At 37.7% G+C, this 25,733-nt stretch overlaps 1 protein-coding gene across 18 annotated transcripts in view; it reads left to right on the top strand.

Moving 5' to 3' along the window:
- The window catches only part of WNK1 (WNK lysine deficient protein kinase 1), a 107,435-nt gene that overhangs the window by 14,970 nt on the left and 66,732 nt on the right, over positions 1–25,733 (top strand). For all 18 annotated transcript variants that reach the window (XM_033162819.1, XM_033162811.1, XM_033162813.1 and 15 more), the window contains exons 2-3: positions 19,197–19,369; positions 24,786–25,006. In XM_033162819.1, coding sequence (XP_033018710.1) covers positions 19,197–19,369; positions 24,786–25,006 — 394 coding nt within the window. The remainder of the gene's footprint in view (positions 1–19,196; positions 19,370–24,785; positions 25,007–25,733) is intronic.

Here is a 25,733-nt window from a genome sequence, read left to right as displayed (position 1 = left end):
TTGGGATCTGCTTTACTGATGGAATAAGCTGTGTTTTAAACGCAGAATTGAAATTTAGGGACCAATTTACATCTGCCAATTTGTATCAAATTAGGATCAAACCACAGTCAGCTATACTTAAGATAATCTCTCATGAAATTGGCTTGCTTTGAAATGTTAGATGACATTTATTTTTTATCTCTGTTTCTGCAGTGCAGAATATAAGTACAGTGCCATTCTATAGGTATATGGCTGTATCACATTTTGTTTATTGTTCTAGCTGTCCCTTTCCCAAAAGCATATATTAGAGCTTTAAAAAATATAGGTAAGTCATTAAAATGGTTAAGAGCTTGGCGGACCTTGTGAGGAAGTGCTTTTGGGTTGGCTTTTTAGCATAGAGAACAGCTTAGAGATTGGCATGTTTATAAAACTCCAAATGGTTGGGAAAAGCAGAGCTTTTTCTTCTTTTATTTGATCCAGCTTACATGTAATGCTAAGCAATTGTTGAGTGCTACCTACACATGTTGGAATAAGCCTGCATTAAGCCAGCCTCCCATCCGATACTAATGCCTGGTTAGGAGAAAGACTTCTGAAAGCTGAACTTGAATTGTAGTTTAAACAAACTCTGGCCAGTTTCAAAGCAAGCCAATTTCAAAACATAGGTTATGAAAACTCACTTATTTAGCTAACTAGAGTTTGGCTATGGGTTTACATGGGATTAAGATAAACAATATATATCACAGACCCACCGCATAGGCCTTTTCTTACTACTCTCATACTTTGAATTATTGAATCACTTATTTTGAACCAGTTCCTGGTATTTGTGTGTAAATAATTAGTTTTGTATTTTAGGGCCAGAATGTTAAGGTATGGGTTTGATTCATATCAGAAAGCAATCCTCCTAACAATATTTTATTTTATTTGGAATTGGGTTTAGGTTTAGGTTTGCTTTAAATAATTTTTTTGTGGATCAGCTGCCACTTATGCCTATTGTCTACTCCAACTGTCTTACTGCCTCCACAATAAAGTCTCCAGGATTTTACATTACCTTAAAATCAAGCTGGGACATGTTCATTTGAATGAAAACTATATTCTGTGAGACATTGTTAAACTTTCAGGCACTGTTCATGTGGCAGGTTTAACAGGACAGCCTTGATTCCTGACCATTTTAAATTAAATGCATTTAACAGTATTGCCAGTTAATGGTAACCTTGTACAGTCATACCTCAGGTCGCGCGTTTTTGGGTTGCGAACTGCGCCGAACCCGGAAGTACCGGAATGGGTTACCTCTGGGTTTCGGCGCTCGTGCATGCGCAGAAACACAAAATGACGTCATGCGCAGAATCACATCATGCGTGTGCGTATACACGGCGCTGCAGGTTGCGAATGTGCCTCCCGCATGGATGACTTTCGCAACCTGAGGTATGACTGTAGTGTGAGCTTGTGTTTTTGGCTTGTCTGACCAATTGACCTGTGTTGCATTCTCCCTACGTTTCACTTCTGATCATCTTGCCTTGCTGAGTTTTGTCAGCAAGCTGTTTATGGCCCTGATATTTTGACCATAATAAAACTTTGATTCTTGATCCTTGTTAGGACTGATAGCTCATAAATGATAAACCATAAATATTTCTATTAAAATCTGCAGTCCCGTCTGATAATCTTAAGGATTTAAACATTTACACTTATGTAAACATTTACACTTACACTTACACTTCATCTGTTAATAGCAGCTTTTGTGGTTTGTTTTCAGGTCTGATCATATTTTTAGGTCTTCTGAACAATTTTGTAGTAAATCTTTACATTTTGTAAATATTAAGTAACCTCTGTTGATTGTTTTTACTTACATTTTAATATGGACATGTCTGTCAAAGGCTGACTACCTTCAACTTTAATTAAATTTAGGTTTGAGATACCTCTGCTTGTGAGTTTGCAAGGAAGCATTGTACTAACACATACTGCCATTTCTATAGGCCTGTAGATGCATGTGGCTTTTTTTAAAGGCTGGTTTAAAATTATATTGAAATAATCTGTTTGACGGGCTGGAATGCACCCTGGGAAGAAGAAGAAGAGTTTGGATTTGATATCCCGCTTTTCACTACCCGAAGGAGTCTCAAAGCGGCTAACATTCTCCTTTCCCTTCCTCCCCCACAACAAACACTCTGTGAGGTGAGTGGGGCTGAGAGACTTCAAAGAAGTGTGACTAGCCCAAGGTCATGCAAGCTGGTGTGAAAATGTAAAGCTATTAAATATATTGGGTGCTTACCAGCTGCTCATTTTTTATACCCTGATGGGAGAAAAGTTAATTTTGGAAGAAGAAATGCAATCAGATATATTATGTATCATAAAACTTCCTGTGCCATATTTAGTTCTTGATGTTGCCTTTTGTGGTTTTAGGTGAGCAGTGCATTGTGGTATTTAGAACTATCTTTGAGGGGTAAAACCTTCATCCTGCTCACATTTGTTTGGTTAGAGTTCACACACTAACCAATATCATGCTGCAGTGGTTTGCACTGTGGAAATTGCTGAGGATGTACTGCTTAATCATCAAAACTTCTAAGCAGTTTAGATAATTAATTTAAATTATTTTGAAGTTCTATTATGGAATACTTTTTATTCATTTATTTAATAAAATTTACATGTCACTGGACTGTAGAAAAACCAACTATCTCTGGTCTTCTATTCAGTAGATTCAGAAAGGTCCTGATCTATAGATATTGATATATGGCTGGATCTAGCTTTAATTTGGCATTTGCATGCTCAGTGGCCTGTATGTTTTTCCAGTCTTGGTATATTTCCAGCCTGCTTTTTTCCCATACTTTAATCTTAACATTTCTCAGTTGCCCTCAGAAATGGAAACATTTTAAAAAGTTTTCTTTAAAACTCCCTTTATTCATTTTCATCTTTAAGCTGTTTAATGTGGTTGCATTAAGATATATCTTTGTTTACAATAGAGCATATGACATGCAACAGTTACATAAAATTAAAATTAAACAACAACAAACACTCAGATAAATGTTAATAAATATATTAACAAAGTTATGTTGAAGTGTATCTATCAAAATTATTAAAATTGGTACATATATGAAGTGATATATACCGGTAGTAATATGTAATGCTTAGATTGCTGACCATAAGTACTGTAAAATGTATTTTGTATTAATAAACAAACTAAACAATTGTCATCTAATAAAGATGCCAATGAAGAGGTTTTAGGTGAAAAATATTGTTTATTGGTCCTAGATTCCTAAGCATGCATTTATTACATAGGATTCTTCTCCATAAACTGTTTTTCTCATCTCTTTACTGATCCATAATAGGTTTTTCATGTTTGTCTTAACTGAGCAAAATATTAAACGTGAAAAGAAATGGAATAGTAGTTTTGATTTTAAAAAGCTAAAGCAATTAGACAGGCTGATTTAATCTGTCGTAATGAGTTTGTAGGTGTTTGCTTGTTAACCAAGCAAAGACTAGCTAACAAAATCTGAGACTGCTCTGTATAGACGTACTGGTAATACAGAACATTCTTAAAGCTAGTTGACACATGCATGCCTGTCATTTTTAATCTCATCACTTGATTACTCAACACTTGATGGCATGATCCTATAGATAATCATCACTGTCTATTTATATTTTATTGAAAACTTGTGATTTTAACTAATCTCCTAGTTTTATTGACTTTTTTGTTAGTGCTTCAGCATGGAGGAAGAGTGAGATTCAAAAATACAAAATAATTAAATGAAACAGAATATACACTGACTATTGAAAAGCCTTCTGTTTGAGGTTAGATATAAGGTGGTGGTTGATTTATGATTGTTCAGTTACATGCAAGTACAGTGGTACCTTGGTTCTCAAAAGTAATGCATTCCGGAAGTCTGTTCGACTTCCAAAATGTTTGAAAACCAATGCACAACTTCTGATTGCCGCAGGTGCCCTGGAAACAATAGCCAACAGCCGCATCAGACATTTGGCTTCCGAAAAACATTTGAAAACCGGAACACTTACTTCCGCGTTTTTGGTGTTCAGGAAGCGAAATGTTCGAGTACCAAGGCGTTCAAGAACCAAGGTTCCACTGTACTGGATTATACAGCTGTAAAGCCATTGAACAGGAATGTGTTCAGTGCTCTATATTAGCTTGTTAAGAAACTATTCTCTATGTTAGCTTCTTGCTCTGTATTACCTTGTTAAGAGATTATGGGTTTTGTTTTTGTAAATTAATAGACTTAATTTAACTGCTCTGTGGCATTTTGTGTGTAAAATCTTTTTTTTCTTTCATGTTGAGAGTTCTGCTTTCTACCTTGTTCTCTAAAACAAAGCAAAAAACACATTTCTGCTTTGCCACTCTAAATAGACGTAATTTCATCTGCTGTGACTGCTAATTTTGTTTCTTGTGGAAATTTAAATGGCATATGATTTTACTAAACAAAATCAAGGTCTAAGAATTGGTGTGCAGTTTCACTGCTTAAAGGCTGTGGCTGTTACTTTGATAAAAATTAGAGACATCTGTTAGTCAGAATGGTTCTGATACAGTTTTATTGGCAAATTATGAGGGAGGCTTAGTGCTGGAATGATGTAAATCCTGCACTTGGAAGAATCCTTGCCGGGGGGGGGGAGAAAACTCTACATTGATTCCCCCACCCCTTTAATCATGATCATGGGGTTCTGATTATGTAGCTCCTAAACCATCTAGAAGGCTTAGTGTTAACAGATCTAGGAATCTTTCCCCAATCTCGTGAAGCATTTATGTAGTTGTAAAAGTCTTTTTAATGACATGGAAAAGCAGAATAGGAAGGAAACTTCATCTTTTTTACAGTCATTAAAATAATGTTAGTTTCTTTTAAAAACTGAACCGGGGGAGGGACATGGCTTGAACTTCAATTTGGGCACATGAAGACTTGGCCTTTGGAACCTATTTTCAGTGCTCAGACAGGTGAAACAGTAGGGATGTCTGTGTATATTCCTAACACTTCGCTTACCACTTGTAATCACAAGCATTTCCCACACACCTGGCATTATCAGATATCATTCCCAGGCCAAAGGATACAGCCTGCAGTTAAGTTTGAGCTCCTGTTTCTACCATTTCAGAATACTGGGAATAGATATGTAAAATTTCCGGAAATTTTGAAGCTCGGAAAAAACCGGAAATTTCCGGATTTTTTTTTTTTTTAATGCTACATTAGCACTTCTTTTTTCTTTTCCAGATTGAAAGTCATTCTGTTGCTTTAGAAACATAAAATATAACTATGGACAATTTTAATTGTCACAACTAGCATATTAAAAATATGCGTATCCAAACAATTACCCGGTATTACAAACAGAATTTACTTTAAAAATAATATTTATTTGTATTTGTAACAAATGGAGCAACAATCTCCTGAACTGTTTACTAGTTTATGTGGAACAAAAAAAAAAAACTCCACAAAACAATTTTTAAAAATCCAGAAGTAACAGTTATTCATATTTCCTCTCCACAGTATTTAAAAAAAACATTCTCATAAAAAGAACTGAAGAAGGAAGTGGGACTAAATTTCAATGAATGGGCATGAAATTAATCAGAATCATTTTCTGAGCTGTAATTAAGTATATACTTTCAGGCCCTTTTTGTTGCTCTATATTTTCTTCCAGTGCTTTGAGGCCTAGTGAAGAGGAACAGGACCAATGCATACCACACACATGAAAAACCAAACTGAAACCTTTTTCTTTTCTGGTGACAACAGCACCTCCTAAAGGAAGAAATGTATCTTGTTCTTGCATTGAAGAGTTCTGTTTGTAACCTAGAACTTGCTTGTCCTCACAGAAATTAGAATAATCGGATATACCATACATATTTTTTAGAAACGATTTATAAAACATTTGAACTCCTTATCTTAAACTATTTTATTCATCATGTTAAAATAAAACATTCCATAATCTATTTTTTATTTTTTCAATTTTTCGGAAAAAAACAAAAAAGGCTTCAGGGAAAAAATGGGAACCCCCCCCCCCCAGGGTTTTTCTGGGCCTTCACATCTCTAACTGGAAAGGAAGCAACACAATCCACTGGTATGAAGGATAGTTTTAATTAGTGCCCAGTTCCTGGAAGGTGTCTTTCAACTTCCCCATTCAAATAAGCCTGTGTTAAGTCAAACTTACTTGGAGAAAAGGTTGGAAGCTTAGAAATTCCTGTTGGCTATGTTAATTCATTTTGCATTACATGCACTGTTGAACATAATGTGAAATTAAAAGTACCATAAAAAGTTAAGTGCCAGGTAACTCCACTGAAAACGGCCTTTAATGGGAAAACAAGCATGGTCCTAAATCTGATTGAACGGTTCTTAGAGGCAATTTTATGCAAGCAGAGAAGCAGGATTTTTGCTAGTGCATTTAAAAGTACAGTGGTACCTTGGTTTACGAACTTAATCTGTTCCAGAAATCCGTTCTTAAACCAAAACCGTTCTTAAATCGAGACGTGCGTTCCCTAATGAGGCCCCCCCGCCGCCGCCCTTCCACCATTCAGATTCTGTTCTTAGACTGAGGTAAAGTTCTCAACCATGAGAGTATTTCCGATTTTGCAGAGTTTGTAAACCAAATCGTTCTTAAACCAGACTGTTCTTAAACCGAGGTACCACTGTAGTTGCTTGCACTACTTCTGATATTTAGTATCATATATTGGAAGGCTTAAAACTGTTCCTTTCAAATGATTTTACATATATATTAGGGTGTGAGTTAGGTTTTTGTTTCCTAAAGTTTCTGCTGTATTTTATTATTCTGAATAAAAACATGGTAATTTCTTTTTGTGTGCTCTGTGATTAACTATGGAGTTCTATGTTAGTATGAATTCTGTGCATGGCGAGGATTTTTATTTTTACTTGCAAGAAACAAATATAGATGGCTTATGTGGCTTTAATATGTTGGATGTTGAAGTTTTGTGGAATATCAACAACTTTGGCTCCCTTCCTAGTTGCATTGAATTTGACCCAAATAAAAATAGCAGTGAGTAGACAAAGGGTGAAGGTGATTGGAAGAATTTTTTTATCAGTAACATTTTGGCATGGGCATTGCTCTGAATGATGTAGTAGCATACAATGAAAGTGCTTCACTTGTGATAGTGTGTTCTCCCAATTGTGTTGTGCCAGCACTAAAATTATATCATTAATGCAGTTACAGGTAGGTAGCCGTGTTGGTCTGCCATAGTCAAAGCAAAATAAAAAATTAAAAAATTCTTTCCATTAGCACCTTAGAGACCAACTAAGTTTGTTCTTGGTATGAGCTTTCGTGTGCATGCACACTTCTTCAGATACCTGAAGATATCTGAAGAAGTGTGCATGCACACGAAAGTTCATACCAAGAACAAACTTAGTTGGTCTCTAAGGTGCTACTGGAAGGAATTTTTTTATTTTTTTATTTTGTTTTATCATTAATGCAGTTCTTTTAGTCTGCATTTTTGTATGTATCTTTAAATGTTTGTTACTCAGTGAGCCCAAGCAATAGTGCTAGAAAAAAAGTTAAAATATAAAAAGAAGTACCAGTATTTTTGTGGTCGTGACTGACAGAGTGATATTCTGCATTGGTTCGAACCAGTGGGTTAAGGTTAAGCCTGTAAATGTTTGGGTTGTAATGGGACATATAGGGAGGAAAAGCTGTTATATTTTGTTGAAGCTGCTTAGGGCTTTGTAGCCAATTGTAGCAGACTTGTAAATAAGCCCATGAAAGTTACTTACATGTGGCAGGTAGGGAGGATAATTTCTAGCCAGGGTGGGGGGCTGATTGAAGTGGGATGAAGAGCTCTGCCCCTTACACTTGCCGGTATATGCATGGCAACCTGCTTGGTATCTATTCTGTCTGTAGAGAAGTGATAGATTTGCCAGCTCACTCAGCTGTGCAGTTCCTTGTCAGTTTATGGGTGCTAGGCAAGTCTTGGGTAGGAGTCCTGGGTAGGAGCTGTATAGAAATTGTGATTATACACAAAACTCTGAGATTGTTGCTGTGGGTCATGTATTTTCTGTTTCTTGATAGGTAGATAAGCAGCATTGTCTTACACAGGGGTCAGCAAACTTTTTCAGCAGTGGGCCGGTCCACTGTCCCTCAGACCTTGCGGGGGGCCGGACTATATTTTGAAAAAAATATATGAACAAATTCCTATGCCCCACAAATAACCCAGAGATGCATTTTAAATAAAAGGACACATTCTACTCATGTAAAAACACGCTGATTCCCAGACTGTCTGTGGGCTGGATTTAGAAGGCAGTTGAGCTGGATCTTGCCCCTGGGCCTTAGTTGGCCTACCCATGGTCTTACAGCTGCTGACACTGGGACTGGCTGTAGACTACCCTCTGCAGGAGTTAGTACCAGAGGTGGTGTTAAGAGCAGTAATGAATCATTGTGTATTTACGGTGTGCTTTAGCTGGCATTAGTGGGATGTGAGCACGTATTCACAAATGTTCTTGTGGTGTTTTAACAATGGTTATAGATGCTGCTTCTACTACCACTAGTGTTTATTCAGTAAACATTTGTGGTAGAAATTGTGCATCACTAGTCGTGCTGTTAAAATATGACTGTGTAGATGAAGTCAAGTAGTTTGAAGCATATAGACGTCTTTTTGTTTCTGGCAAGGTGCCTTTGTGCATAGTGATAAAAAATGCACATCTAACCGCCTAAGATGTGATTACAAAGCTACCTATGCTCCAGATTTTTCCAAAAGTTTTATTTCTAGGATATTAGCCATGGAGATCAGATTAGCTTCCCTAACGTCGCATAGGACATTTGTTGTGAACTGCATGCCAACTTTTGCATTCCAGTGTTATGTAACACTTTATTGCTTTTTGAAGGAACTTAGAGGACTCGGTTGTGTAACCAGTGTTGTAGAGATTGGCATGGTAGCAGTTTGACCTTCATATATAACGTTTCTTTTAAAAGGTATGGGATTTGTTAGCCTGCTTCATAATAAATGCAAAAGCTGACCTCTAAAATAATACCTCTTATCTCTTCTTGAAGTGATATATTTATATAATTTTGAGGTTGTAAAGGATTCTTCACTCTAGTAACACATTCTTTTGCAGAATGGCTGATGCTTTCCATCGTTCCTGGAAGAGGAAAATACAGATTCAGTCATCCTTTTGAATACTTATTGGGGAGCAGTGAACAGAATGAAAACTCATTAGCATTTAATACTTTGCTGCTTTATATCTGGCAATTTCAGTTTGTCCTTAAGAATAAATTAATGCACAGTTCAGAATAGTAAACACAGTGTGTCTAGAAACTTCTTAATTCTTTGGAATTTCAGAATTCTTTTTATTTCATACGCAGTATTCAGCATAAACTTTAATTATTTCTTAGCATGTAATATACACAGCTTGGCTGTGACAACTAAACTGCAATTTGAAAGGCGGGCATTGTGGTTGTGGTAGGGCTGGTCATTTATAGAGAAATGCTAATAGTGTTTGTTTTCATCTTCCCCATTTCTTCTCACATTGAGATTTGCAACTTGTCTATGTTGAATTATACCACCTTCAGAGATTCATAAAAGAATTAAGTGGGGCAGAAGGAAGGTAATAAGCAGTGTTAGAAATTAGCCAGGTCCATTTTGCTACTGGCATGGGTCCAGTTGTGACCACATGAAATCCATATTGTTATATCGGTTCCATAATTTTTGATCATGCACGCAGTATGAAAAAATCCCAATGTGTTAAAAACTGTAAAGCTAGCCAATGCCTCTACTTAGCTCCATCCTTATTTCAGACATTGTGACATATCCATATATCACAATGTTGAAAACCAGATATCACCCAGCCCTAATCTTTAGATGTCAGATTGGTGACTTAGATCTCCAGCTTTCTTAAGCAGGTAAGCAGAAGAGCTTATTTATGCATTTATATCCCACCTTTTTCTCCAAGGAGTACATGGTTTACCCCCCCCCCCAGTTAATCTCTACAAAGACCCTGTGAGGTAGGTTTAGAGGCCCAAGGTCACCTAGTGAGCTTCATGACAGTGGGGTTTTGAATCCTGATTACCCAGGTTTTAGTCCAATACTCTAACCACTACACCACACTGGCTTCCTAGAGTACTTCTGCTATGGGGCAGCTATATAAATTAGGTAGGTAAATAAATATGGGGGAAATTTCACTTAGAGAAGGATCTGAAATATTTTCCTTGAAGTTTGAATTTGTTTTATTCTGGATTATTTTATTTGATGTTCTAATGTGTTGTAAACTGCTTTGAGATTTTTTCCCCTTTAAAATATTAAGTGGTATAGAAATGAAAATCATCATCATCATCACACCGCTTTTAAACCGTAACCTAGGTTTAAGGTTCTGTTTGGTGATTAGCTTATATATTTGAGTTCCTAATACTGGTAATAAGATGTAGGGACTTGATTATATAGGCTCCTTCAACCATGTCAACCTGCAGAGTTCTGGTATTGAATCCTGAGAAATAACCTCCAAACTGTTCTCATTCAGGCTTTTGAAAAATAGAATGGCACAAAACCAAGGACAACATGTGCCTTAAAATACAAAGTAATGAGAAACAGACTTCTCTGTTGGTAAGACTGTGTATGAAAAACATTATAGGTATCTTGCTGTATGATGCATTTAGGTCGTATTGCTCATCCTTAACAGTACTGACATTTCCTGGTCATTCTCTTGTTCCGTCCAGCATTCTTGCAGAATAACCAGTCTTTTACTTTGAATTCTCTTTCATCCATACTGCACTTCATGTTTTCTTGTTTACACCCCATTCAGAAATATATAATAATGCTACATGGTGCAATAATTAAATACTTCACAGATTCAAAACCATATCCCTTTGGCTTCCTTATCATTACTACAGCAAACCTCTTGAGTTATTCATAATACCAAATGTCTCTTTTGGTTTTGCAAGCTAAAAAAACAATGCCTTTGGACACATTAATCCGCCAATCCTTAAAATCACCCTGTAGGGCATATCAGTATTTTTAAAAACTCAGTTTTGAAGGACAGGTACAAATGTATAATCTGTTTTTACTTGAAAGTAGTCAAGACAATTTAAGAGATTTAGAAGCAGGAATACAAACACTGCAACCACCTAAACAAGTGTTTATTTCATTTATGGATTGCTTCCTGTTAAATAACTTTGAGATCTTTCATAATAAAAACAGCAACAATGAAAACACATAAAAATAATTTCAAGCATTAAAAACAATATGACATATGACATTGACTGGAATAAAACAGTAAAACCCACACTCAAAATCTAAACAATAGCAAATGGCAGCTTTCAGGCATAGGATATCATACTGTGACGTAGAAAGAAGGCCTGGCAAAAATAAGGCTTTCAGCTGCTTCTTAAATCATGAGAGAAATTGGTCTAGACCAGTCTTCCTGGAGACTGGGTTCTGGAGCTGTTTTATAGCTGAAAACTGAATTCCACTAGCACAGGAAAATTCAAAATGGGACTCTCTTTGTTCCCTACATGCAAAGGGATCAGCTTGTGCTGATGCTCAGAGCTATCCATTTAGTTTTTGCTTAGCTGCCAATTGGTGGTAGCAGGCTATGGGGGAAGAGGTGTTTCCGGTTCTTTTTTAATATTTATATTTTATTATGGTGATTTCAGTTGAAAGAAATAAAGTGATACAGAAAAAAGGGAAAAAGTGAGAGGGAGAGAAACAATAACAATGATACTCTTAGAAACACAAATATACAAAAAAGAAGAAGCAATATATAATGTTCCCATACATTCTTGTATAAATTGGTATAGTGTTACTGTCCTGGTGCTTATGTAAATGTTAATAGCCTACTACATTTTGTATAAACTCATTCCAAATTTTATTGTATTAATCCATACAGAGTCTGTGCCTGTAAGCAGTCTGTTCATAAATTGCGAGTGGTGTCATATCATCTGTCCATTGATTGAAGGGTACCATATCTTTATTTTTCCAATTCCTCAATATCAATCTCTTGGCCACCGTTAGAGCATGGAAAATCCATTTCCATTTTCTTGTTGATAAATTCCATACTGCAGGTATATAGTTCAATAAAATATTCGCTGCTGAAAGATTTAACTTTCTGCACAGTCATAGTTACACAGTCCAGCAATTTCTCCCAAAACTTGTTAAGTAAAGAACACTGTACAAACATGTGTTTCAGAGAGGCATTGTCCTTGCCACATCTCCAGCACTGAACTGTCTTAGCTAACCCTTTTTTATACAACCGTAAAGGGGTCCAATAAACTCTAAATATTATTTTCTGTAGTATTAGTCTTAATTTTAAATCTAATGACACCTTTCCCACTGTCTGGGTAAGAATGAAAGTTTCAATTCTTTATTCCAGTCATCTCTTATAGTCTGCATATTGAACTTGTAGATTGTTAATAGATATAAAAATTAATTGCTGGCTTTTTATTCTGGAATGAGTTGTCCAGTTGCTCCAATATCTCAGGTATCTCGGATGCTGAAAGGTCTGATGGCCCAAATACACTTGTTGGGAGATGTTGTAATTGAAGACTGCCATTGGGCCACATCTGATAGATGATATTTTTTCTTAAAATAGAAAAAGTATAAAATTCATCTTCCCCATATATCAGTTGGTCCAATGTCAATACACCTACTTCCATCCAGTTTTTCCATATCATCATCTTTTTTGCAATTCTTAGTGTGGGGTTTCCCCACAGAGTAAGTTTAGTATGTGAAAATGGATCAAATTTGTTTTTATTAGCCAATGTATTCCATATTCTTCTAAGGGATTTAATTGTTTCCAGAGTCACCTGAGATTTCAGATATTTCAATCCTAATATTGTCCAACCAACCAAAGGTGCTATGTACATATATTCTAGGGCTGTCCACATCAGAAAATTGGGGCAAACAGTGGTCTTCCAATATCTAGTACTTGACAGTAGGTAAGCATAGTGATATAATTCCAAATTTGGGATTACGAAACTGCCTTCTTTAATTTGTAGCTGCATTCTCTGCAAGGATATTCTTGGTGATGCTGAGCCCCAAAGGCATTTCCTAAACAATGAATTTATATTTTGAAAATACATTCCAGATATAAAAACTGAAAGTCCTCTTTCCACTTCCAGTTCTGTATACTTTGTGAAATGGCACATCTTTTTTTCTTAAGATTTGGTGTACAATAAAAGTGTTGGGGTAATAGGATTTTGAAGGAACCCTGCGTTCTCATGATAAAATCAAGTTTTGTGACTAGTTGGCCAGCCTCTTTCACCTAGTAGCATAGTCCTATGGATTGTCCCTTTAATATGATCCTAAATGTTTATATGATGATAAAAATTAGACTCCCTCCTCCCCTAATTCAGCTTCAAAGAAAAGAAACAATTTTTTTATAAAGACCTGCATTTGTGCCTTATGCACTACTGTAGCAATCTGATAGGTTTCCTAGGTTAAATTGCAAATTCAGTTAGCCCTACTTAAAAAATGTGCTGTGTGTGTGAGAGAGATGTCTATTATGTATTCTGGAAAGGTGCTTGCTATACAATTGAATATTTCATAATACATTGTGCCCAAATATTGCTAGATGGTTCTTGAGGTCAAGGAGCAGGTTTCTGTCTGTGTTTGGATACAGCTGGACACTATTTGAATCAAGATGGTGGGCTGAAACTTTTAAAAGCCGCACTGGTTTTTTCCTGTTTCTTATAATTCCTAAGCAATGCCAGTTATGAGTGGTATATATTAATTGCTTAGTATGAATTATTCCAATATAAACAGTATTTAGATCTTAACATGCAAGGCAAACTGTACCCATGAGACTAATTGGGACATTGTTGAATTGGCCAGAAATTATAAACTTAAATCTAGAAGAAAAATATTGATTGGTATTTTAGCTGGCATATTGCTTATATTTGAATTAGTCATAGGATAGGAGAACTGGGCAGGCAAACTGGTGATAGTTATAAGTATTACTAAAGGCTATATTTGAAGATGGTATTTTCCTAGGGCAGCTTCCTTGTAAAGAGGAAATGAATACAAACACAAAACTGAACATTGAACGGTGACCTTATCCAAAACTATGATAAGAACTGCATTTGCCCTGCATATGCTTCACTCACACTTCGGCTTTATGCATACAAGAGATTGTAGTTTATTTCCTCAACTTTGTAGATTTTATACCCCAAAGTGTAAAATATAGGAGCTGTTGGCACTAGTTTCTTGGCCAAGGTTTCTTTTTGTTTGCCTTCTCTTGGAATACATTTGTCTTATGTAGCCCCAGGGAAGGTGCCAGTGCGGAAACCCCAACAGTTCTCTCAGACTGATGTTTGTTTCAGGAGCTGGCATGTGTTCCCTGGCCTGGGTTTCCTTGCTTCTTCAAGGAATAATATCTGATACTGACCTCCTTTTGGACTCTGTACAGTTCACTAATATCTTTCTGAAAAATACCATCTTGGTCTGCTGTTCTCGGGTTCATGAATGCTAGAATTTTCTCCTAGGCAACTGCTCTATTCCTTCCAGTCCCCTGTGCTTATGAGCATTGTGCACAGGTGTTAAAAACATCTGATTGTTTGTTGCCTAGCTACAGTTACTATAGTTTAGGATCCCATTGTTTTAATTATACCTTTTTTAAAAAAAGTGTCTTTGTCTAGTTGCTGACAATGCCATAGTTTGTAAATTTAAGCACTTGGAGAACTGCAGGCATTTTAATTATTTTATCTACTCTTTATCGTTTCATGCAAACTAAAACATAATTTTGAAGATATCAGTTGCTATGCACTTGCATTTCTCATATTCTTTATAATATCTGTCCTTTATAAAATATCAGTGTTTTCATCTTAGAAAACTGTAATCGGAGACTGTGTACTGCATTATGCATGTGTACCGTATGTACTTTTAAAATGATCTTGCTCATTTAAAATTTATAAGCTCTCAAAGACAGTTTAACTCACCCATGTGAATTAAGATCAGCTAGAGAGACTTTGCTCTGGGTTGTCACCATCATTTGCAGTGAGGATATTGTCTGTTAGAAATGTTTTGGTTTTTTCCTGGAGTGGCATATGTATTGAGACACTCCAAAGGGAGATTCACCAGGCTGGCTCCACTTAAAACCTTTAGGGGATTGGTTAAAAAACACACCTGGAATTCAGAAAATAAGATCAGTATTTATTTCTGGGACAAAAAATTGTCTTAATTTTGGAGCAACTATATTTCCTTAAAAACAACAACACTTAAATGTGTTTTAGAAGTTATGTTGGTGGCCCATAGTTGGCTTAGCTCATTCACACTGCTATTTCCCATTCACCTTCATCTGCCTGTGATGGCAAAGTCGTTCAGTTGACCTCACTGCCCAGAGGGGGAGGGCAGATGTTTGTGAGCAGAATAGTGGCTGCTGACCCATCTTCCTTGTTTCCATTGCCTCTTGTTCTTTCCTGTGCAGAAGGAAATGGTAGATTAGCAGTAAACAGTGATGAGGAGAGGAGGAGCAGGGTTAAAGACCCTAAAATGGAAGATTAACTTCTGGGTTATGGGCTTTGGAAGGTGCAAGGAATAGCTGACTCAGTGCAATGCCTGAATAACCTTGTTAGTGATAGAAGGATGCAAAGTGCCAACATGGACCTAGAGAGAGAGTTGTAGTATTCTAATTTACTAGTGGACACACAAGCATCGTAGGAAAAATATTTTTTTAAAAACAGCTCCTGTAAAAACCATTGGGGGCAAGGACTGTGTAAGCATGATTCCTTCATGCTGCTCGGACATGTTGGTGACAGAGAGCGGTGTACAGGGATAAGGACCTCCTGGAGTTGGGGGCAGTTTCATTCTACCCACTCTTTTTTATAGTGAGGGTGGGTGGGACATTAAAAGAAACACATAGTAGCCAAGTATGCAACTTGAACAATTGCTTTGCGGTTCTCTACTTGTGAATAAATAAATAAAAAAGAAATGTCCACTGGGGAAATGGGTTGCTATTACCTGAATGTCCTATGAAGTTTAAGGGACCTGTTTATTTGGATCTGGAGCTAAATGAAGTTGACCAAGTTATAAGTGAATGTTCTTCTAATCTTGCAGCTAGATGGGAGAAATGTTTGAAGGAAGTCTAGCTGCTGGCATGGTAGGTGTATGAATGTTGTTTAATGTGTTGTTACATGCAGAAAGGAAAGTAGAGTTAAGCTTTGGAACAGACAACTAAGCATTTTTATTTGGATGAACTATCAATATAGTTTGGACCATGATATAATGGGTTCAGGGCATCTCTAATACTGAATGCTGACTCCAATGTTGAATACCTGTCAAGTATAAATCGCCAAGAAAGGCTAGTTGTGGTTTGAATGATTCTTTTATTTTCTGTCCACATTTGGTGCCCATATATTACAAAAATGCAAGTCACATGCTGGGTAGTGTTGCATTTCTGTTGAAACAATGTCAAAACAATTTAATGTGGGTGGAAAGGAATGAACAAAGCTAGCAGACAAGGCTTCATGCATCTGTTTCAACTTGCTAGGAAGGCAATATTGTTGAAGGGGATGTGATGAGCCCTGGAGGTTTGCTATCAAGGAAATGCAGTGTTTATCCATTTTCTATATTATCCTTTGGGATTTCATTTATGATTTGTTCTAATTATCTGTTTATAACTGTGAAAAAATAAATGCTATATAAGCCATGGACCACTTTTAGCCCGTACACAGCAAACCACATGTCATCTTTAATATTGTGGAGCAATTAAATTGAAATTGATAAGCGGTAGAACATGGTTGAAGACTTCCACACAGTCATGCACCTCATTTAAATGTCCAGCCTGTGTGCTGTAGGGGTTTTACCCTGATCAGTAAGGAACTACCGGTATGTATTGTTACAAAGGTTGTGCACCATCCCCAATCCCTGCCGAGCAGTAGCAAAATTCCAGGGGTTCCAGGGTTGTGTTTCCTTAACAGTATGTTATAATACATTGTCAGCCGCAGTGCATTTTACTCCTTTCCCAAATGACTTTGGAGCAAAGTTAGCATTTGACACACCCTGCAGAGAACAGGGAAAAGCATCTTAAGTCAAAAATTCCACGTTTACATCCAAAGGTTAAAGGCTTCCAGTAAGAAACATACGTAACTGGCCTGGTTTTACTGTCTAGTCGTCAGTAGTTCATTTTTAAAAATGTGTGCAAATGTGTTTACTTTCTCATTTAAGTAAGTCTTTGAGGAATACTTGAAAATGTTACTGGGCTTACATATACTGCTTGTTGAATCCTAGCAATCTGAGAGAATTTGCAGAAGATCCAAGATATGTGGCTTAGCAGTCAAGCCAGTTGCCCTGTTCCAAAAGTGTAATTTGCTGCACTAGCACTTCTAATATTATGTTTTCTTCTGCTTTTAGCACAACAAAAGTGAGATTAATTCTTTTGTCATGCATATGTTTGTGAATTTTGGGAAAGGATGGTAGTAGATGAGTTTACAGTACAATCACATCTTACACACATTTAACTTACATGATTGAACACTGGCCAGTTAAAATTGCACAAGTGGAATGTAATCAAGGTGGAGAGCTTAAAAGCTATTTTGGGGCCAGGTCCACTGTGTGAAAAAAAGCTTATAAAGGGCAAGGGCTGCTCTGTGTACAGGTTCTGGAAGTTCTGGGCATGTTCTCTCTTTCCCCTCCCCCACTAGCCACAAGGATGTTCCAAGGGTTTGGGTATGCACAATTTTTGTGTATATGTGGAACCCTTGGAACCAAACTCCTGTGTAAGATGTGGTTATATTGTATTCTGTTTTCCATTACAAATCTATTGAAAAAGTACTTTTAAGAAGAGAATTGTGGTGGTGGTGAAATTCAGGCTTTTGAAAGATCTGTATTTAAATTTCTCAGATTATGTTACTCAGTGTTTCTAAATTTATAGAACACAATTGCAGGTATTTTGCTTTTCAATCCAGGGTTTTCTTTACTCTTTTGGAATTCAGCATTGTTGAGATCACCAGTCATTTTGAATATCAGTGGCTGGAAACCACAGTTGCAGGGGGTGGGGGTGGGGTGGGGGAGGAGAGTGCTCTTGTGCTTCGGTCCTGCTTGCAGGTTTCCTACAGGCACCTGGTTAGCCACTGTGAGAACAGGATGCTGGACTAGATGGGCCAATGGCCTGATCCAGCAGGTTCGTTGTATGTTTTTCAAGTAGCATTGTTACATTGTTCTGGATTACTGAGGCATTCCCTTTATGCTTTGTGTGCAAGCACATTTGCTTAAATTCTTGAATACCAAGACTCTGAATTCTAAGATAACATTCAGTATTTCATGCTAAAAAAAAAGGACCTAGCGATCAAAACTGTCAAAAGAAAAGCAACATTCAGTAGAAATACAAAAAAATATGAATTACATAAATTAATATATAAAGCCCTTAACAATTTAGGACCAGTTTACCCACGAGATTGCCTTACATTTTTGCTGCTGAGTGATTCAGGGGGTCTGCAGGGTAGTGCAGCAGCAAAAGACACGTCTTTTGCAGCCATGCTACTCTGCAAGACCCCCTGAATCACCAGGCCAGGCAGGTAGAGAAGATGCTAGGTGTCAAAGGTGGCGCCTTGACATCTCCATCTGGTCGCAAGAAGCCAGTTGCAAGTTGCAAAATGCGACTGGTGCCCAGCTAATTTCAAACCCTGGTCATCTCTTACCCTGACTGGGCCTGATAGGAGTTGGAATGCTACAACATCTGGAGGGTCACCACAGTTCTATGTTATTTCTTTTATCATCCTTCAATAGTGAGTAATTTCAAAGTAAGGATTCCTTTATAGGGTTATGAGTAGTCATGTAGCATATTTTAAACCTCACAGAAACTAGAAATTAAAGTATTAGAACAAATTGTATTTTTAAACAAGGTTGGCCTGCAGTGGCTAAGTGTGCATATGTTTGTAGGCAAAGTCTGATAAAGTTTGCCATAAATTCAAAAGTAAATTCTCCAGATGGGTTTTTAAGGAAGAAGATAATCAAATTGCATGAAGTTCTGTAAAAAACACACTTTTCTACAGAAGAAGTAGCTGTTAAAAGTTTATCTGGTCACCTGAGGTGTCTTTCTCCTTACTGGTAAAATTTTGTATAGCACAAGTAGACACCACTGACTTTCTGCTGTGGAGATAAAGAATGGAAAACTGCAGTGATGTTACATGACGTGTTGGCTGAGGTGTGTGTGTGTGTGTGTGTGTGTGACTGGGCTCCTTCAGTCCTGTGTGTCTTGTAGCATCTAATCCTGCCCCAAGAGTCAACATGTTTGTGGCCTTGCCTATATAATTAAGTTTGATTTGTTTTTGTTCCTGTTTTTCATATATGTTTTCTTGCCCCCATCTTTTAGGATCGGAAGCTGTCCAAATCAGAGAGGCAACGATTTAAGGAGGAGGCTGAAATGTTGAAAGGGCTTCAACATCCTAACATTGTTAGGTTCTATGATTCCTGGGAGTCTACTGTCAAGGGAAAGAAGTGTATTGTTCTGGTTACAGAGCTTATGACATCTGGCACATTGAAAACGTGAGTATAGGCTTGCCAGAGCCATACACTAATGATGAACATGGATATCAAAATTACCAAAAAATAAATGAAAAGTTTTTTGGTTTTTTGGGCAAAAGCCTTGTAAAAGCCATTGGAGATATATTTGGATATATTGACCATTTCTGAGACGGAGGTTCAGAATGATAGCTACTGTGTACTCTTTGGGCTTTAAATTATGAAACCTCTCAACCCATTGTCAGTGCTGTACTGTGAAGGAAGAAATGTTAATAGGCTTTGAGGTCCTACTTTAGCAAGCCATATCATGTCTCCTGTTCAGCAAATGCTTGAAATTCCAGGCAAAATAAGCAGCAAGGGAGTCCTCTAGTGGTCAGTGAAGCACTCTTTGCTCTACTCTATATTTTGATTCAGAATAGAATTCTATATCAAATAAACTATGGGGAAGGATCATAAATCAATGGTATAGCATCTGCCTTGTATGCCGAAGGTCCCAAGTTCAGTCCCTGGCATCTCCAGGTAGGGCTGGGAGAGAACCCTGCCTGAATTCATAGAGTGCTGCTGCCAGTCAGTATAGATAATACTGAGCTAGATGGACCTATGCTCTGACTTGGTATAAGGCAGCTTCCTATTTTCATAAGTTCATGTAATATAATTAAGAAATTCTTACTTAATTAAACTATTTTTAAAACTAGAATTCCTTAATGGCCACTAGTTTTTTATGTGGAGGTACATTGTGAGGAAGAGTAGCTGTCAAGTTTGAAATCCTCTTAAATGAATGGAATCAGTGAGTTACGGGAAAGGACTGTAGATAAGCTAGTCAAAGTATCTCAACTTGAGTTCTTTCTTGAGGTCTACTGATACCCCAAAATAGGATTAGTTAAAAAGCAGTAAGAGGGTCAGTTACCAGGTCTGCCAGATTCCTTTTCATAAACTGTGGGTCTGGAGACCAATTGCCATTTTCATGCCAGATTCTTGTATCTCAGCACTTTGATGAATCTCTTTATTTCCCAGATAAAAGACAATAGGATTAATTGAATTTACCTGGGTTGTAGTCAAAATTTGGCTGTCCATAATGGAATTAAGTTTAAATTGTGAGTGGTTTACTTCTGTCCAGGTACAGAAGCCTGTAATTAGTCTCTGTTGGTAACTTCTGTAGGCTTTATCCGCTTGCATGTGCAGTGACTGAGCACATGTAACCACCATTACAAAATACCTTATTTGAGCAACAGCTCTATCTGCTAGCATCTTCTAAAGCCCGCTTCCCCCTTTCCCAAGTGAGTGAACCGTCAGTCTTAGAAGTTATGGTTTAAAATAAACTTTAGTTAAACAAGCCTGTTTCATAAGCCTGATTTAAATTGGCTTAAATTGACCAGAGATTAAGAATATAAGAAAAGCTCTGCTGGCTCAGACTACTGGCTGATCTAGTCCCACATCCTGTTCTCACAGTGGCCCAACCAGATGCCCATGGGAAGCCTGCAGGCAAGACCTGAATGCTATGCATTCTATTCTCCTGTCAGCTATTACTACATTTCTTCTTTTGCATGCTTTCTTGATTTCCTTATTCATCTCAAGATCTCCCCGAGCATTTAGATAAGGGAGGGTGATAGTACGTACCCTATACTAAATTACTCAGGGGGCCCAGTATCACCACCCACAATAATTTTGAGGACAAGCCTGCCTCTTTTGGGATTTCTAGTTGGCTTGATTCAATGTCCTCTTTGATGTACAGAGTGAAACCATCTCCAGTACATCCTTCCCTGTCCTTACTGTAGAGTCTATATCTGGAGATAACAATTTCCCACTACCAGTACCTCCCTCCATTCCACCAGGTTCGCATTGTGCCCACTATATCAATGCTGTCTTTTAAGACCATGCATCAGTTTGCCCACCTTGGCTCAGAAGCTTCTAACATTAGCTTATAAACGTTTACATACAGTGTCCATCTTCAAGTGTCTTTGGCCTGGGGTGCTTTGGCCTCTCTGAATTGCTGACCTCTGCCCCTTCACTCTGAGTGCCTAGTTCTACAGCTCCACAGTTTAAATTTTCATCATTTCCCCCCCTCCCCCCAGCTTCATCTCAGGGGATAGATTTGTTCCAATCAGCTCCTGTTGGCACTTCCCCTGTAATCAGTTCAAAAGCTGCTATGCCATCTTTTCTCTTTCAGTTTCATTGGTCTGCTTCCATTCTGGTTCAAGTGGAGTCCATACCTTTTGTACAGGCTTGGCTTGCTGCAAAATGTTCCCTTGTGCTTATCAAATCCAAACCCCTCTTCCCACAACCAGTGTCTCATCCACACATTGGGATTGCTAGCCTGAAGCACACCCTCAACCTCTCTGACAGCTGGGGAGCTTTCATTCTGGGAGTGGGCTGCATGTTAGATCTACATGAGCCTAGAAGGCTGTTGCTGTGTTAGTCCTAGGAAATGATTTATTGTTTTTGCAAGTTTTGATAAGGTAGTATTTATGTTACAGAAGTTCAGGACAAATGGGAAAGTAGATGATACTTAGCAGTTCAGAGTAAGGGTGGCTAGAAATGGAAATGCATTTAGTTACAGCAAGTACTTAAGAGATTTACAAGGACACTTGGACGTGACTAAAACATTTGAATTAAAAGCCACATGTCACCAACATAAATTGAATTACAGATGCTATTTCACTTCCTCTGATAGATTTCAGTGACCTGTAAGCTCATTTTCATTTGTTGCAGCATATGATACTACCTTACCTGCCAATCTGTTTTAATAGAATTAGCCAGTACTGGTATGCACTGCTTTCAAATTCAGAACAGTGCTTTGGTTCATTGTTGCTTTCCCTGGGTGAAATGGGGGAAGGAGCATAACTGCAGAATGTCAACACAGAATGAAAAGAAGTTTTTGTTGGAAAGTGAATGACAGCTATGATGTCACTGTAGCAACCACTTAGCTATTGAAACATTAAATGAAGGAGCTCAGCCAGGAAGCCTTGGTTACAATGTAAACTTGCCTTTACTTGACTGATGGTAATTAAGCTAACAAATGAAAAGATTTTTATGTTCTCCTGGAGACCTTGATCCTGTCCAATGACAATATCTGAACTAATTTTAAGAATTTTAGAAACGTATTTTTAGTTGGCATATTCTGTATTGTGATTCTCTCCCCACTACCCTTTATCTAAATGTGAGTGAGGTGTCAGTGCTTCCAGAAGCATTTTGCTCCTCCTTGAAAAACTGATGGAAAAAGTTATTTTTGTGTGCCTTGACAAGCCCAGTGAACAAACCTCATAATACCCCAGTTAGCTTCCAGGAAAATAATTTAATTTCTTAGTTCAGTCTTTAGCAATACCCCTCCCCCCCAATAAACCTTTCCTCTATATTAACAGGCTTCCTTCCTTTCCATGTAACGTTCAATGTTCAAATGTTGCTTCCCATGTCAACCCCCCCCCCATGACAGGTGTTTGGGATTCTGTGACTAGCTTGGATGCCACTATTATATGATCTTACAATAGATGCTTATCGTGATTATTCCACAACAATTCCGTGCATGTTCTGATCCCTGCTTATCCACTTCATTGTAAGAGCATGTCTTGATAGAATAATTTGGACAGCTGCCAGTTCTGGATGATTGATACTAATTCCCATTGCTACAATTTCTGTAGTTCAAAAGGAGGGACTTTGAAATCACATTTCAAACATTAATCCTGCTGTGAAAACTGCCCTGTAAAAAGCATTTGAGAGATGGTTTCAGAGGGAAATTGGAGTCCAGCTTTGAATAAGAGTTGAGAAGAGGAGGATATTAGAAGGAAAGTATGAGTATGAAGGGCTCATGGGAGACTGGGAGAGGAAACTGCTGGTGTACATGTTCTGATTTGATTTCTTGGCTGAGATACCCCTTGAGTATTTTGCTGCTCACATAATATCACTCAGGTTTTTGTGCCCATTGCACAAGACACATCTTAAGAGAGGCAGTTTGGCTCGGCTGTAATGTCTTTGCTTACATTCTTGGCTCGTAAAACGTACTTGTCTGTTGCCAATTCTCTTCTCTTAAAGGCTTTGGGCCCCAACTTTTCCTGCCAGGGATGTTGACTTTTCAAATATTATCCTAAGCTGGTATCACTTCTGAAGTCTCTTGAAAATGGAGCATTTGCAGGAAGTGTAACAGCTAGGTTTTAAGCAAAATTAATTGATGTAAAGCTAATTGCTTAAAAAGACAAAAAAAATTACAGCATGTACAGAAACCTGAATGGATACTTAAAATTATTTTAATTTCCTATGAAAAAGAGAAGCTGGTTTGAGGTAGTGAATGTGCTTATTTTGACCTCCTTTTGAAAAACATCCCTGCTCAACAACTCTGGCCACTCCCTCCCAAAGAAAGCTGACAATGGGTAGATCACTGCCAGTTTTTTATATTGGGAGTAGATCGCAGTCTCTTGGGAGTTGGACATGCCTGTTCTAGGATACTGAGGGGGTGAATGAAGAATGGCCAGCAGAGAAAGAAGAGTTGCCAGGGTCAGTAGAGAAAAAGCATGTGTGCACACATGGATCCAGTAAAACAGATCTTCTTGAAATCACATTTATTGTTTCAGAGGTTATTTACTCCCTGCTTCCCTCAAAATCAAATAATAGATCATATCTGCCTTCATTGACTTTCAGAGCTACTATTGAGCAGCAAAATAAATCTGAGGTGTCAATCCTTATGGAACCTCATAATTTGTACATGGGATCACCTCAAGAGTATTGTCAAATCATAGTCCACCTGTGTCACAGATGTGTTCTGTGATTTGAAGGTGACTTTGTTGTCATGTTATGTAAAAATCATGAAGATACATGGGAATCTGTGCTTTGGGCATGTTTTTGTGGTGTGGGCAAGCACTGTCACTGTGATTTTTACTGTGCAACCTACTACTAAAAATGCTTTAGTGGTGCAGGAGAACCTCATATAAAATCATGCACATTAAAAAAGATTTGTTTTAATTCTACTGAATCTCAACTTTTACCCAGAACCCAAAGAATATGAAAGAGAGGGAGTGTGTGCTTGTGTGAGCATGTATTTTCTGGAGAAGGGAGTTGAGGAAAAGCACCAGAGGTGGGTTTCACCTATACCACACTCTCAAAATTTCAAATGTGCCCACAGGTTAGAAAGATTGGAAGCCCCTGGATTCTAACTTATGAGCCAATCAGTTCAGTGTATTGATTTATATAAATGCTGCAGGTGTAGTTATTCTTTTTGTGAAGGAGCAGTGCTGTGCAGTTACCTCTGAAAAGGAAGACTGGTTTTCAGTACTCCCAATAGTTCTCTTTGCCCTATGTTCTTTTTCTGGAGGTGTGCAGTTTGGCTCATATGAAAGCCTGCTTTTGTTACGAGCTGTTTGTTTGATATTTGTAGTTCACTTGTGGCATCCCAACAGCATGGACTTCAAGATGAAGCTTGAAGCTTATTTTTATTCCTGTGGCTCTTTCCTAGGTACTTAAAAAGGTTTAAAGTGATGAAAATCAAAGTACTGCGGAGCTGGTGCCGGCAAATACTGAAGGGTTTGCAGTTCTTGCACACACGCACTCCTCCCATTATCCACCGTGACTTGAAGTGTGACAACATCTTTATTACTGGCCCCACAGGATCAGTCAAGATAGGAGACTTGGGTCTGGCAACCTTGAAGCGGGCTTCCTTTGCCAAGAGTGTGATAGGTAAGCTTCCGGTTTTGTTTTAGCAGTTCTTACTTGAAAATTTGCCTAATACTGTAGAATTTTCCAATTCTCACAAAGCAAAAAAAGGAAATGAAAAAAAAACTTCAGCCCTGAAAATTCTGGAGTTTTAGGTCTCATAAAATATGGGTCCCTGATATTAGTATTCTCCTAAAGAATCTTCTCAAGGTGTGTAGGCTCTTTCACTTAGCAGAACGCTTTTGATAAAACCAAAGTATTTCCATCCTTTGAAATAACTGTTCTGAACTGGGATTAAGGGGAAGCACAGAGTTTTGACTGAAAATTCTTTTTAAAAAAATACAAACCTCTGCCTTATACCTAAAATTTCTGGGCTGCTGCATTTAAGTACCCTACAATAGCTTTGTCAGGTGGTCTGAAACTATGACCAGATAATTGGTTTTAACAGCTCTGTTCTGCTATTTGTTTTGTGAAGGATGCAAGCTAACAAGGGAAAAGTTTTCCTTTTTAGTCTGCATCTGCTAGTGTGTGTTTTTAGAATGCAATCTACAGCCATTTCTGAAGTTCTGTTTTCAGAAGTTGTAATACCTGTTTTTAACAATACAAATTCACATTTGCAAATATCTTGGCCTTTGTGACAATGAAACATTTCCTGCTTTCCAGCCAGTCTAGAAACAATTAATGTTAGTGGAAAGGAGAGAATATTCAGTGGGAAATGACCAACTTCCTTAACATAGCAGTCTCTTTTCCA

This window comes from Lacerta agilis, chromosome 10, assembly GCF_009819535.1.
Source record: "Lacerta agilis isolate rLacAgi1 chromosome 10, rLacAgi1.pri, whole genome shotgun sequence".
Classification (NCBI taxonomy): Eukaryota; Metazoa; Chordata; class Lepidosauria; order Squamata; family Lacertidae; genus Lacerta; species Lacerta agilis.
This window is presented reverse-complemented; position numbering and strand designations above follow the sequence as displayed.